Genomic DNA, 15,187 nt, shown 5'->3' on the forward strand with positions numbered 1-15,187 from the left:
TGGTTACACAAAATATACTCTCTCGCCACATCTAATAATACAAAATAAATTTCAGTTTTGTGACAGATAATAAAGTCATGAGCCATAATCACATAAACAACATTGCAGTCTATGATCCTGGTGTGGAAGTAATTATGCATATGCCATAATCACATAAACAACATTGCAGTCTATGATCCTGGTGTGGAAGTAATTATGCATATGATACTCATATAGTCATATACTTCATATACTGTTATTTCTTTCAGAACAGGTATGAAAAAAAATATTATAATGGAATAAACGCACCAAAGCGGGAGAATGTTTGCATAGAAATTCCTTATGATAAATGGAATTATTTGTAACACAAAAATACTCTCTATATATGCCCATCATCTGTCTTTTCCTCGCATTTATTCAGTCCCATATTGTCGCAGCTCTTACAAACGCAAGCTCCCTTAATGTATGTGGGCTCCTCTAATCCCATGTGATATGACCAACCTTTGTTCCCCTTTCTTCAGATCTTACCATTTTCAGTTACTTCTGTTCCATCCATGAATATTTTTCTAAGATCCATGATCATGATGATGATTTTGATTTGATGTGCATCTATATATATATATATATGAATATAATCATTCAACTTTCCAAGCATAAAGAAACAAACTGAACTCTGGTGATCCACCACCCCAATCATACTCCTTACATGCAGAATCCTCTGCATGAAATGATGATGATGATGGTGATGATGATGATGAAGACTTAAACAAGAACATAGCATGTCTAGGACCTGACCCAAATATCCAATCATGAACATCCCAATACACTTCAAGTTTAGTCTCTTTAACATCAATTGATTCATTTCCTCTGAATTTCCATTGAAGATGTTTCACTTGAGTTGCTAGCTCCCCATCTATCTTTATATCCATTTCAGGACTACTAATTCCTTCATATTCACTCTTACTATTACATTCAACTGAAATCTCATGACATTTGCCTCTTTCATGAAACTTCACCTTAGTTGAAAACCTTTTCTTACCAAAAACATGCTCCTTCCTTGAAACTAAAACAGGATCAACAAGAGCTGGCCTACACCCGGTCCTTCTAAACGCGTCCTTCTTCATATCTCCGACCACCAAAACAACCTCCTCTTCGGATACTATGGCAACATAGTAATCTGACTGTGGCTCAACTTCGCCATTGAACTTGGCCGCCTTGAGATCCCACACAATTGCAATGATTTTCCCATCCACCAATAAATTTTTACACCCTTGTTTCCTCCAGAAATACCAAGGCTTAAGCTCGACCTTGCTATGATAATGATCGCGGCCTTCAGGGCCATCCACAGACACTGAAAGTCCGTGGAGGAGAAGATTTTTGCACCATGTTATGGTGACTAAACGAAGTTGGCTAGCAATCTTAGTCATATACACAGACATGATCAAGCTCTGGGGCGACCCAGAGCTTGATCGTATAAGTGGGGTGGTTACTGGTGTTGGAGGTGCTAGTCCAATAGAGACTTTTTCATCAGCTGATGAAAAGCATGCTGGGATACCAATAGGTTCATGCATCATTTTTGGTCACACAATATCAACCAACCAAAATGATCATTTGGGTTATATATAGATTTATAAGTTTTACAACAAAAGAAAGAATGATACAGTTGGACTATAAGACTATAAGGAGAGAGCTAAGTGTAAGGCTAAATCAATCTTACCAGCAAGATATTGTCTTGAATGCTGCCAAAAGGATATGATACTGCCCTCACTGTGAGATGAACAGAAATCTACCAAATTTTTCCAACTGGCAGATATAACAATAGGATAAAATGAGTAATTAATATCAATATGGAAGCGAGTAATTATAACAAACCTTCCCCTTTTTTCATTGTTCAATGTGGGTTTTGGCCTTTTTTTTTAAACACAAAGGAAATTGATGATTTCATCAACCTTTTCATGTAAGTAGAGATGTAAAGTTTGCAATTCTTATGTATAAAATCCCAAAAAGTAAGGGAAAGAAAGTAGAGGTGGGAGAGGTTTTAGGCAAGAGAACATGTGATGTGGGGGCTGCAGACCAAGATTTAATAATATAGAATGCCCATATTTGGTTTAACGAAGCTGCCTTTTTTTTATATTAATTGATCAGTGTAAAAGGGTGTTCTGTTTATGTAAATGAGGGATCTTGTCCAACTTTTTGATATAACCAAACAGTTTTATGGAAGATGGAGCTAAGAATTTATAGGGATCATATATCGGTGTCATCAGATCTAGTCTAGTAACTTTCACTTTCTACCAAAGTTGTTTTCTTCAAGAAAGTTGCACTATTGTCTTGATGCCATGTTTATAGTGAGTTCTAGACTTATTTCTCCACCAAAATCTCAAATACAAGGGGTATGAATGAGTCTAATATTGTCATTTCCGATGTTTAAGTGAGTTAGAAAGTCGTGCTCCAAAGCGATTATAGAAAAGAAAATTTTCATTTGGTGCTATTTGGTATACTTTCATTTGTGTCATATACTATTGCAAAATTTATTTTGGAGCCCTTATATGTAAACTCTTTTGTAAAGAATGCCTTAAATTTGGTTGAAGCGCGAAGGAGATAGGCGAGTCTGGAGCATGTCCGGCCGGGTGGTGGGTTCGTTTTTCCTCTTACTTTTTTTTTAAAAAAAGTTCACAAATAATACCTCCAAGTTACTTTTATTGGTCCCTCCCTCTTATATATTTGGTCTTTATTCTAAATCTCAATAAGATGATAAATAAAAATAGCCTTGACAAATGATCGAAATCACCAAAATAATTTTCAAAAAAACTTATAAAACAAGGCTTGAATTTTGCTATAATGTTGAGCAAATTATACACGTAATAAGAATGTGAAAGTGGATTTTTTAAAGAGATTTTATAATAGACTTTACTATGTGACACTAGGGTGACAAATAACTATAAACATAAGATATCAAAATAAATTTAGCAAAAACATACACAACGAAATTAAATATTTGTGTCAAACATAGAAACATCAAAGATGAAATTCTCAACAGCTCCTCCCAAATAGTTAAGGTTATAGAAGTATTTTAAAGAGGTGAAACCCAACACATATATTGGATTTAAGGGTATGTTCTTTTAACTTGAAATAAGGTGAATAACTGAATACGTATGAATTTGTTTAGTTTCAGTCTGAAATGTTCAAGACGGTAGTTTGATCTCCTTTCTCGATTGAAAATTAACTGTATATCAACACTAATGTATAAGATATAAAGCATATTCATGTGTACAAATTTTATCTTACATATACTGTGAGCATGGTATACCAAGGCTATTTTTTTGCTCAATGCTCATTGCTCATTTGAAATCATCCAAATGAGCAAAATATACTATAATGAGCAAAATTAGTGTTAAATGTATCATGTTCATAATACACCGGGGTGTGTGATGAATAGACTCATTCATGTGAGATATTGTTCGATTCATCTCATCATATATATTTCAGAATTCTAATTTTCACAATTTTATTAATACATAACAAACATAATTAGTTATATATAAACAAAAATAAGAAAGTTAGTATGAGCTGGTCTGACTTTTGCTAATATCTGGTTCGAACCAAGTTTAACGGCGCATGGATCATTTTTTTAAGCTTAGTCTGTTTCTTTTACTTCATTTTGCACTCAAATGCCATGAGCTTTGAAGTATCATGCACTCTTAGCATACATAAGCGACATGGTGAAAAACCAGTCAAAAGATGGACACAATTACACAACAGATGAGAACCTCCACTAGCATCAGTTGGGCAACTTTCCTTTCAATCACTTTCTTGGGTGTAGAGTTGTAGACAGTTGTAGTTTCTGATTAAATAGTAGTCGAAAAGTTTTCTGCAAGAACTATGATTTAATCATATACAAAAAAACAAACGCATATTCACTACTTAGGTTCTTCCTGACCAAATTGCTTCAAATCAACTACCATTACAGTAATGTCATCCATACTACCCCTACTTGCAGCAAGATTCGCGAGCTTTTTGCAGCCAGCCAGAAGACCCTCAGAGACGGATTTCTTATTATTCTCGCTTCTTGGGGACTGAATTTTCATGTTGTTGTGTGGGAACAATGAAGTTCTTCTAAGTTTTGCAGGAGGACTCTCATTTTCACTTTCAAAATCAAAAACACCTCTTTTTACCGTGCTAATAATTTCTGTCTTCCTATCGCTTGGAGAAAGATTTGTGTTTCGTTTCTGCTTGATGACGGAAACTCTTTTCACCTTCGGAGAGGAGCTTGTACTGATACAAGCATATTTATCGTCGTTAAGGACCCTTGTGATTTTATTATCTAAATCATCGAATGGAAGTTCATGTTTCTTCTCGATCACACGGGACTGCAGCACAATGTCAATGGCCTCTTGGTTTCCAACCTTTTAAACAGGGAATATCTGAATTAATGATTGTTCTCACACTCAGTAATGTCTCCTATTCTAATCTTGAGGTAGCATGATCTCATGGTAAGTCATAAAAAGTAAATGCAGTCATAATCAGAAAAGCTAGAATTACCTAATGCTGTATCAGGTCTAAAACCATGTCTTTGCATTATCTTGCGTTAAATTACTCTTTCCACTGTTTATTCATAGTAAGATATTGAAGCAAGGGAGTTTCCATAGGAAGCCAGCAACGAATATACTATACAATATACTTCATCTTTTTTACTTGTATCTTTTCTCACTTTTGGGCAATTCTTTATTACTTGCATTGTTATTTTTGGCAATATATATTCTCTCTTTCTCTCTCATAACATATGAGTTTTCTATTTTTTTTCTCTTTGCATCTCTTTCCTCTCCTTGGTCCTTGTGCAAAGCGCAAACACAAATGATGCAAGTAAAAAAGACGGAAGAATCAAGTATAAGCACAAATACAGAGTTAATACTCATACAGACAAACTGATTAGCACAAGGAGTAGAAGTTAGGACATTTTAGTAGGATAGGCTTTTATATAACGTTACAACTTGTTTGATAGCCTGTAATAGAAGTTGACAATTTATATGTGATTTTGTTAATAAAGTCCCAACAAATGTCCATGGTAACACCTTTTAATTAACAAACTAGTTATTAGGCCCGGGCTATGCCCCAAATAAGAAAATTTTCATTTATTAATATTGTACTTTGACATAATAACACTAAATACTACTTGGTCTAGTGGTTAAAACTTTAGTGCATGAACTTGAGGTCACGGGATCAAAACCTATACTATGCAATTTCTAATTATTTTTTTATTATTAATTTTGATTGAAAAAGCAATAATGGTATGGTGGAGTAATGGTTGGATCTCTTTCATATTCAAACTTAAGGTTGTAGGTTCAAATCTTCATGTAACAATTATTTATTTTTAATTATTATGAACGTAGGCATGTGACTTTGTTCACATAATTTTCCAATAAATTCACTACCATTACCACTTTTTAATTACAAAACAGCTTGTTAATTTAAATTGAAAAAATCCAATTAGGCCCAAGACAATGGTGCTTCACATAGGACAAGGGCATGAAATAAACTTATAATACAAGCATATACAAACTATCAACAAGCAAATGACTTAAGATATGCTGGAAAGTTGGTACCTCTTCCCACAGTCCATCAGAAGCCAAGACAAGAAAATCCATATTAGGAGTCAGATCAAGAATTGTTGTATCTGGCTCGGACACAACCCAATCTTTTAGGTGAGAATCTCCTATACTTCTTGAAACTGATAGTATCCCATGAACTCTCCAAGCTCCTTTATGGAACTCTACATACCCTCCCTATATAACAAATCCATAAATAGCATCAATATTTCTTTTCTTTCAGTCACTGCTAGATAATAAGATACAACAGCAAATAAATATAAGTATCTTATGATACCTTATCCTCAATTCTTTTCCTCTCTTCCTCCATCTCAACTCTATGGTCCTTTGTGAGAGCCTCCGCAACTCCACCTCTACAAAGAACCGCTCGGCAGTCTCCTATATTTGAGACAACCATCTCTGTCCCTTCAATTAGAACTGTGACACAACAGGAACCACTGCTTACCCCCTAGTGAGAAAAAGAATTGATAAAATTTACTGTTGTTAGAATATGCAGCAATGCGCCAATGCAAACATCTAGCTTTTAAAGGAATCGACTATTCGACTTCTCCGTTTGTTTGACGATAAACAAGTGCAAGTAATGACTCTGATTTTTCAGAATGATAATTAGATGTATTGACCTGCTAACTTAAGAGCATAATCATACATAACATATTCGACCTCTATTTATAATTAGTTGCAAAGGCTTTAAGAATCTCAGTTGATTGTATGACTAAATCAAGACAACAATATGTCAATATATGTACAAAACTGCAGCATAACATTACAAGAAAATGATATGAAAACCCAAACTGCAGCTTTTAAAAGCAGCATTGTGCCTCCAAAATTCACCTGCTGCAAGAATTCTTTATCTGTTTTAAGATAAGCAGATTTTACTGCTTCCTCCCTTGCAATATTTCCAACACAATTATCAACCATCTCAAGTACATTCTTATGTAGACTATCCGCCACAAACTCGGCCGCCTTTTTTCCTCCATGCCCATCATAAACCCCAAAAAAACCCTGGAAATTCAAACAAGTACACCAATTTAGCAACCCACTACAAGAAAACACGCCAAAATTATAATATAAAAATCCCTTCAATTTACTATATATATTTGTTCCAAAAACATGTAAATAAACCCAAAGCGGCATTTCAACAAACATTTGTTGTGCATAAGTGCATTAATAATACCTTCTTGGAATTCCCATCTATGGAAGAAACAATCTTGTGGGTATCTTCCATAAACTTCTTCTTACCCTTAATAGAATAAACCCCAACACCCAAATCCTCAAAACAACAAATACTGTCATTTTTAACAGGAGAACACCCAAATTTGAACTGGGTATCAATCTCAATTTCCTTTAAAACATTAGGGATTTGAATTTTTGGGGGTCTTTTGCGCTTCAAAGAGCAAGAAACATTAATTTTGTCTTCAACAGATGTACCCATTTCAATTAGAAAATCAGAAAGAGGTGAATTAGGAGAGACAAATTCTTTGTTGTTGCAGATAATTGAGATTCTGGGTGTTGTTGTTGAAATGCTCTGGGTTTTTTTTCTTTCGAGACTAGAAAGAGGGAATTTTTGTAGTTCTAACGGCTAGAAAGGGGAGGGGGGGTTCAAAGGGGATTAGATGGTGGGAGGAGAGAGAGTCAAACCAAAAGAAAAGTGCTACTATTGCGCCTCGAGCCGTTGGGAAGGCTACTTTTAGGGTCTATGTCTAATGGAGTAAATGGTCAATGATTTGAATATGAAATGGTGGGAAAGTATCAAACTTGGTATCCATGGCTTAGTACCAAAACCAAATTTGTAATTCTATTGGTTTGTGGTATCTCTAAGGCTATGTTTAGTTTACCTAAAATTTTCTGATCTGAACTTATCTGATCTGATCTAAATTTATTTTTTCTGATCTGATCTGATCTTTTAGATTTTTCTCAATATATAAGAAAAAATATAGTCATGCGGGGTCTTGTTTGATTCGTCTCAATGAGTACTTTATTAATATTCAATTATTATAATTTTTACTAATATGTAATGAAAGATATTTAATAGTAATAATGAGTTATTAAATATAAGCATGATCTGAACTGATCTGATTTGATCTGATCTGATCTGATCTGAACCTTATTTTTTCTAAACTGATCTGATCTGATTAGATCTGAAATAAGCAAAAATAAGGTGAATTGAACATAGCCTAAGTTTATGCTTTGGTCCTAACCACTCCACTTGATTTTGAGCTTGGGTAAGTTTTAATTCAAGATAGTTAGGTGGTTAATGGGTCATATTAGGTCAAATTTATTTTGTATAAGTTTGTGTTGATAGGGCTAGGCTCGGATTTCTCTATTCAAATAACACTTCGTCCTTCAACTGGAACACAATAAAGAGATGCGCACATTTAAAAGTAGTAACTAGACGATAGTGGAAATATCACCAGACGAATATGTCACTCTTAAGGTTGAATAAACAACGATATCATCAAAGAAAATATCCAAAAATACAAAGAAAACTAAACTTATCCAAGAGAGGCAGGGAAACCTTTGGCAATCCCATCAAAAAAAAAATCCAAAAATACAAAGAAAACTAAACTTATCCAAGAGAGGCAAGGAAACCTCTGACAATCCCATCAAAAAATAAAGTAAAAGTCTAACTGATAAGGACAAAAATGATCCATCAAAAATAAGGGTAAACCTATCCCATCTACCCAATATAATAACACTTACGAGGTTATAAGACCTCCTGAGTCCATCAAAAACTCATCTACTAAAACAGACACTACAAACTTAGGTAGTCTTTTTGTTTACACTTCCGGTGTCCAAATTAGGACTAGCAATGATGCGAGTCGAGCTCGAGTTTGACTAAACTCGACTCGAACTCGAAAACTCATACTCAAACTCGACTCGACTCGAAAACTCGCGAGTTACAAATTTTCAAGCTCGAATTCGAACTCGAAACCTAAACTCGAACTCGAACTCGTTTCAAGCTTTTTGGTCATTAGATATAGTTCTATTTTTTATAGAAGAAATTCTTTACTTTGCTTTTTGGTCATTTTATATATTTTTTTCAATTTTTTAAAAGAAAAGTACAAGTATTTTTATAGAAAAAAATAAAGATAAAATATATAAAAAAATTAAAAGTATATACATATATAAAATTTTATCGAGTTTCTCGAGTCGAGTATTGAGTTGCTCGACTCGACTCGTTAACCTGTCGAGTCGAGTTGTTCGAGATCGAGTCGAGTTGTTCGAGATCGAGTCGAGTTTTGACCGAGTCGAGTTCGAGTAGTTCGTGAGCTGTCTCAACTCATTGACAGCCCTAGTCCAAATAGTGGTCAACATGGCTTTTAACTTCATTTGGAAAATCACATAAAAAAACAATAATCCACAATCAATGAGGGAGTAACTAGTAGTTCTTTGAGAACTGATAAAATCAAGATAGTATTAGAAATAAGTTTTAATAGTTAAGAAAATCACCACATCACTTGACCACACAAATATACTACCAAATCATTCGAAAACTCTACAATATCCAACTTACGTGAAAGCAAATATTCGAAAAAAATAGGCAACATAAAAAGAATAGGCAGCCAACAAATGTATCCAACCAACACAACAGGCAACCAAACATAATAGGCAACATAAAAAGAATAGGCAGCCACCAAACAACACCAATAGGCAACCAAACATAATAGGCATCATAAAATTAATAGGCAGCCAACAAATTTATCCGACCAACACCAAGAGGCAACCAAACATAATAGGCAACATAAACTTAATAGGAAGCCAACAAATTTATCCAACCAACACCAATAGACAACAAAACATAATAGGCAACATAAAATTAATAGGCAACCAACAAATTTATCCAACCAACACCAACAAAATAAGGAAAGAGGACTCAAGTTACTCAGCACACATACACATAAAATAAAAATTAAATTAAATTGAGTTAGGATGATAGAACCTCAAGGACTAAAGTTATTGGCTTTACGCCTGATAAGGAAGCAATCGGAATCAGGGTCCAGTTCTAAGCTTGTATAGGGGCTCATAGGGTTATCCAGCTTATCCTCATCAGCCTCCGAAGACCCCAAAAGGTCTTTAAACACATCAAACACCTTGAAACCCCCATCAGTCTCCACATAAATTGCATACGTTTTGTCGTCATCGCCGTAGACGTTGAAGGCCGTAGCAGTGCAACCTAATCATTCACAATCCCCCTTCCCAGGGACCTCAGCCTCACCCAATTGGAACTTCCTCTCAGACCCCGTCACTTCCTTCTCCTTCCTCTTCACCTCTTGAACATTACCTTTCTTGGAAATACAGTAAAAAACAGGAGCCCTAAGTGCGCAAATTATCTAGATGTGTGGACCGTAAAAGAACCTTACCTTTTCTCCCGTCACCCTTTTCCCCACTTTCCTCAACCTTGGTGGATCTAGGCCTCAACCTCTATGAAAGTGGTTTGTGGGCCAAGATATGTTGAAATCGGAGGACTCAAAGGTTGAGGATTGGAAGAGGAGGGAAGGAACTCCTTTGGTAACCCAGTTACTTGGTAAAATTCATCAACTAACCACCACACGCAAAGCCTTCAAGGCGTGAGGGTGAAGCAAATTTTTTGCGTCTCCACTGTCATAAAGCCTTCTAAGCCAAGGTGATTTTGACTCAAATGAATGCATCAACTCGCGGATGCTATTAGACTCATCAGCGTCATTTGTTTAAAACAGCGCATTAACAAGGGGTTGGAGATTAGGAATATACATGTTCGCCGTTTTTTTTAGGATTTTTTCATAGAAAACGAAAGGATATCTAGGGTTTATGAGAAGTTGAAGATGAATTAGAAGGATAAGAGTGAGGATTTCAAGAGATGAAAGGAGAATTCGAAGGTTTTAGAGGGGATTTGAGGAGAAACTAAAGAAATTAGGAGAGAGAAATTCGAGTTTAGGAGAGAGAAACCGGAGATGAGAAGAGGGAAAATAAAGGCGGGGAGAGAGAAGATGAAGTCTTGAAAGGGGGTTGCAGTTCGTAGTTTTAGGGTTATGGGAATTGGGGAAGAACATTAATGGTGGGTGAATCAGGGTAATGAAGTTGGGGGGGTGGTTTTAATAAATATTGATGGGGAAGATGAAAAGGTAGTTGAGGTTTAGATTTTGGTGGGAATAGTTAAAATCTGATTAGATTAGGTTATGTTATAATAGGATAGATTAAGTGGGTTTTAATTTTGTAAATTGTAGTTAATAAGGGTAAGTTGGTCATTTTACTAGGCAAAACTTACTAATTTAGGAAAAAAAAAGGTGTAACATCTATTTTGAAACATGTCGTTTTGGAAAAGTGTAACATCTAAATAAAAACGGAGGAAGTATTATTATTATTATTATTATTATTATTATTATTATACATACTATTATTATTTATTATAATAATAATAATAATAAATATTATTAATTAACAATATTTATTATTATTAGTAATACTATTTATTACTATTATTATTAATATTAATATTTTTTTATTATTATTATTTTTTATTATTATTGTTTATTTATTATTTTATATTTAGTTACGGTTATATTACTATATTATTATTATATTATCATTATTATATCTTATTATTAATACTATTATTTTTTAATTATTATTAATATTTATTATTATTATTATTAATAGTTATTATTTATCATTATTATTATTTACTATTTTTATTAATATTTATTATTAATAATAATATTTATTATCATTATTGTTATTAATTATTATTATTATTATATTATTATTTGTTATTATTATTTATTATTTGTTATTATTGTTTATATTATTATTTATATTATTATTATTATATATTATTATTATTATTAAATAATAATAATAATAATTTTTCATTATCTTTGATGTTCCTAACCAAACAACATTTTTAATCAAAGGGAAATCCTTTTCATTCTCCATGTAACCCTTTTTCATACTATTTTCCTTTACTGTTAACGAACCAAACGTCCACTTAGTTAATTCTCTGTCCCTTCGCTGAAAAACACCTAACCAAACACTCCTTTAAGAAATGATGAAGAGACATTTAAATTTTGGTGTTAATAAGAAACAATTTGACATAAGTGTTATAAATTTGTTTTATCTAAAGAAAAGATCAAGTTATACAGGAATATCTCTAATGATTTCTTAAAAACAAACAAACTTTATCATCATATACATGATTAACAAAACAAGAAATCAAACTATTATAGCCTAGAAATCAACAGCTCTCCATGAGACACATGGATTCATCTGAAACGTCCACGTGTCTCCTACCTGCAAATAAGAGTACAAGGCAAAAAGGGGGTAGTTGAAGTACAAATCCCTATTCAGGGGAAGTACCAACCCATCTCTTTAGCCTGGCATACACTCAGGCCAAGAGCTGCAAAAAACAACTACATATGATTGGATGATGTGTACCTCCTTATCATTGTCTGCCAAGTATCATGCTCACATTGCTTAGCCAACCAGGTCCCCTTAAATTAGGGTGACCTCAGGGTACATCAATCACATCCAAACACTATAAATAGTCCTTGAAATCAGGATAAAGGTACCTTTTTCAAAGTAGTGTGTACTATTACTCTGTGAAAACTCTCTCTACTTTCTCTCTAATGTTTCCCTTTTTAACTTACTCCTGATATCTGACTTAAGCTTCAAAGGGGGAGCCACCACCAAACCTCCTGGGTGGGTCCCTTTTTGCAGGTTCGGGAATGAAGATCAGGTTCGAGATTATTTGATAGGGATATCGTTGCACAAGTCTCCATCTAAGAACATGTTGAGGAATAGCAGTAGTGTATTTACTAATCAAGCACTACGTTACATTTGGCGCCATCTGTGAGGAGACGCAACAATGACTGACTGTCACTCTTCCAATATAGCAAGAAACCGAACACTAGTAGAATAAATGCTATTTGCTGCGGTCAAAAAGTGTCGTATTGCTGTGGTTTTGGCGCTGTGGTTTTGGGCGCGCAACAATTAAGGGGGCAACAATAGGTATTAATTACATTGCTGCGGTTTTAAACCGCAGCAATATAGCGGTTTCTAGGTAAAACCGCAGCAATATATTTATTTTTTATTTAAAAAGTACAACGTATTGCTGCGGTTTTGGCTAGAAACCGCAGCAATATCATGGCCTATTGCTGCGGTTGTTACCAAAAACCGCAGCAATAGCTCCTGGTATAGAATTTTTTTTTTTTTTTTTTTTTTTGCATTTCGCAAATTTAATTTGAAAGATTAAAATCATGCAACTAACCCATCAATTATCCACCAAATTTGCAAACAAACCGAAGATGAAATGACTTGAATCTTATTAATATATAAAGATAAAAAAACTAATTACATAAATAATACAGAAAATGAAAAAGCAAAATAACAAAACAACTAATGACTAATTACAAAAATTTTAATAAAAACAAAAAATAAGAAACTTAAAATTCAGAAGCAAAATTCAAAGGCAGAACGTAGATCTAAAAATCAAACAACAAAACTAAAAATCAAACCCTATATCTAAAAAAACAAAAAAAATCCGGCATGGTAGTTGATGAGGATTTGATCTGCGCGAGGAGGCTGTGAAGGTGGAGATTAACCTGTTCAGTATAACTTATAACGAGTCAACATCAGAATAATTTGCAATAATTAAGAACAAGTTCTACAATTGTCAAATATTTATTGGAGAAACCAAAATTATGTCTGAAAATTACTTCATAAAAGGAAAAGTTAAAAAAAAAAAAGCAAGGTGATTTTATCGATTACTTGCACCTCTTCACTAAGTATTCAAAAATCAAAATCAAAATCAAAAGTGCACAATTCTATTGATTATTAGCAGTGTGTAGGTGTAAACCAGTATATGCAGCATGAAATTTACCATCTGAGAAAACTTTGAACAATAGAAGATTCAAACAGAATCCGGAGGCCGACGCGGTCAGCGAACACAATCCGGAGGACGCGTCGTCGTCGTCAGCAAACACAATCCGGAGGCCGTCGTCGTCGTCAGCGAACACGATCGCGCGTCACGATAAAGTCGCAGCGAACAAAATCTGCGCGTCGTCACGATGAAGTCGCAGATGAGAGAGAGTGTGAGAACGAAAAGCGAAGGTGAGAGGGGGAACGAAGGTAAGAGGGGGAACAAGGACAATCGCACGTCACCATGAAGTGGTCGTGGATCTGAAGTGAGAGGAAGAGGATGTAGAGAGAGGAAGTGAAACGGCAGAGGAAGTGAAGGAGAGATATTGTGAAGGTGAAGTAAGGACTGGGAAACGGCGCTCTTAGTTTTATTAAACCCTAATGACAATATTGCCGCGGTTTCTTAAGGAACCGCAGCAATAGATTAAAATAATATTTTTAAATTTTTTTTTAATATATTGCTGCGGTTTTTGTCAGAAACCGCAGCAATATGTTTGGTCAAATAGTAAAAAAAATTCAAAAAGTTCTCGTTGAAACTATATTGCTGCGGTTTTTGGTCGAAACCGCAGCAATATGGTTATTTTATATTTTTCTTTTTCTTTTTTCGTGATATATTGCTGCGTATGGGTAAAACCGCAGCAATATCACCGCAGCAATAAGCAATTATTCTACTAGTGGAGGTTTTGAGGTTCACGTAGAAGACACGGTGGATGATGAAAGGCCACCTCGAGGAAGGGATAAGCCTCCGACTATTATCAATGTTCCTGGACGAGATCGAGAGCCTGTCATTCAGGATAACCTTGAGCGTTCAGTGACTGCTACCCATCTAGAAACCATCCTGAATGATTTTCAGACTAAGAGAAATATGCTGTTTTTTCAAGTAAACCCATATCCAGTTGATGTCAACCCTCTTAGGGGATATTCTCAGGAGGACCGTCCAGGTCCAAGTTTGTTTGTTCGTCAGGAACTCTCTAAGAGGCTAGCCAAAAAAAAAAGGCCGCCAGAAGTTAGCGAGCAGCGAAGAAAGATGGACTGGAAGCTCATAGTCAAAACTCAAGATAACGCTCATCCAAATGGGCATCGGATGGAAACGCATGCTCGAGAGTATCTGGAGGGGAGGAAGGCTACAACCTTACAACGTTCGGCCACATGATCTAACTCATATATGAGGGATCCTCCGTTGAGGTTGCCATCCAAAATAGAGGGGAGAAGTTTGAGTCTTTCTACTGTTCTTCCAAGGCAGGCTAAGACAGTGTTACAACCTATGGTGTACAAGCGACCAATGCACGCAAACACCTCCTACAACCCGGTACTAAAGGAATACCGTAGGGAGCTCATACCCACTGAGGGACAACTGAGGGCTCTCCGGATTGCGCGCGTTTCAATTTTAACCTATTGTAAAATCTGCTTAACGTTAAAGTAATAAGAACCCGATTCTTTTTGTGGAGCACGTGCCACCCAGTACCCTTAATAGGTCCTCCCCTGCTTTTGATGCCTTCATTAGAGGGTTGAGGGCGGGAAGCTTTAAATTTGATCTTGTGAAGAAGAAGATCACTACTTTAGGTGAGGCTCTCAGAGAGGCTAAAACATTCATCCATGCTAGTGAAGTTTGTGCGGAAGCAAAACACACGGAGCCTAAGAAGGTTAAAGAAACAACTCAGCCAAAGAAAAACAATCCTAAAAAAGCTGAGACATGGGCCCTGACTTTCACC

General features: G+C 35.1%; 1 protein-coding gene across 1 annotated transcript; it reads right to left on the reverse strand.

Moving 5' to 3' along the window:
* Positions 1-211: 211 nt before the first annotated feature.
* LOC104897184 (uncharacterized) lies at positions 212-7,330 on the reverse strand. Its single transcript, XM_048646757.2, has 7 exons — positions 6,757-7,330; positions 6,414-6,584; positions 5,860-6,030; positions 5,580-5,759; positions 3,901-4,382; positions 1,697-1,782; positions 212-1,555 (listed from the first exon to the last, which is right to left on the reverse strand). Exons 1-7 carry the CDS (start codon positions 7,012-7,014, stop codon positions 615-617), a joined length of 2,289 nt encoding a protein of 762 aa, XP_048502714.2. The 5' UTR covers positions 7,015-7,330; the 3' UTR covers positions 212-614.
* Positions 7,331-15,187: the final 7,857 nt, after the last annotated feature.

This window comes from Beta vulgaris, chromosome 6 (genome assembly GCF_026745355.1).
Source record: "Beta vulgaris subsp. vulgaris cultivar EL10 chromosome 6, EL10.2, whole genome shotgun sequence".
Classification (NCBI taxonomy): domain Eukaryota; kingdom Viridiplantae; phylum Streptophyta; class Magnoliopsida; order Caryophyllales; family Amaranthaceae; genus Beta; species Beta vulgaris.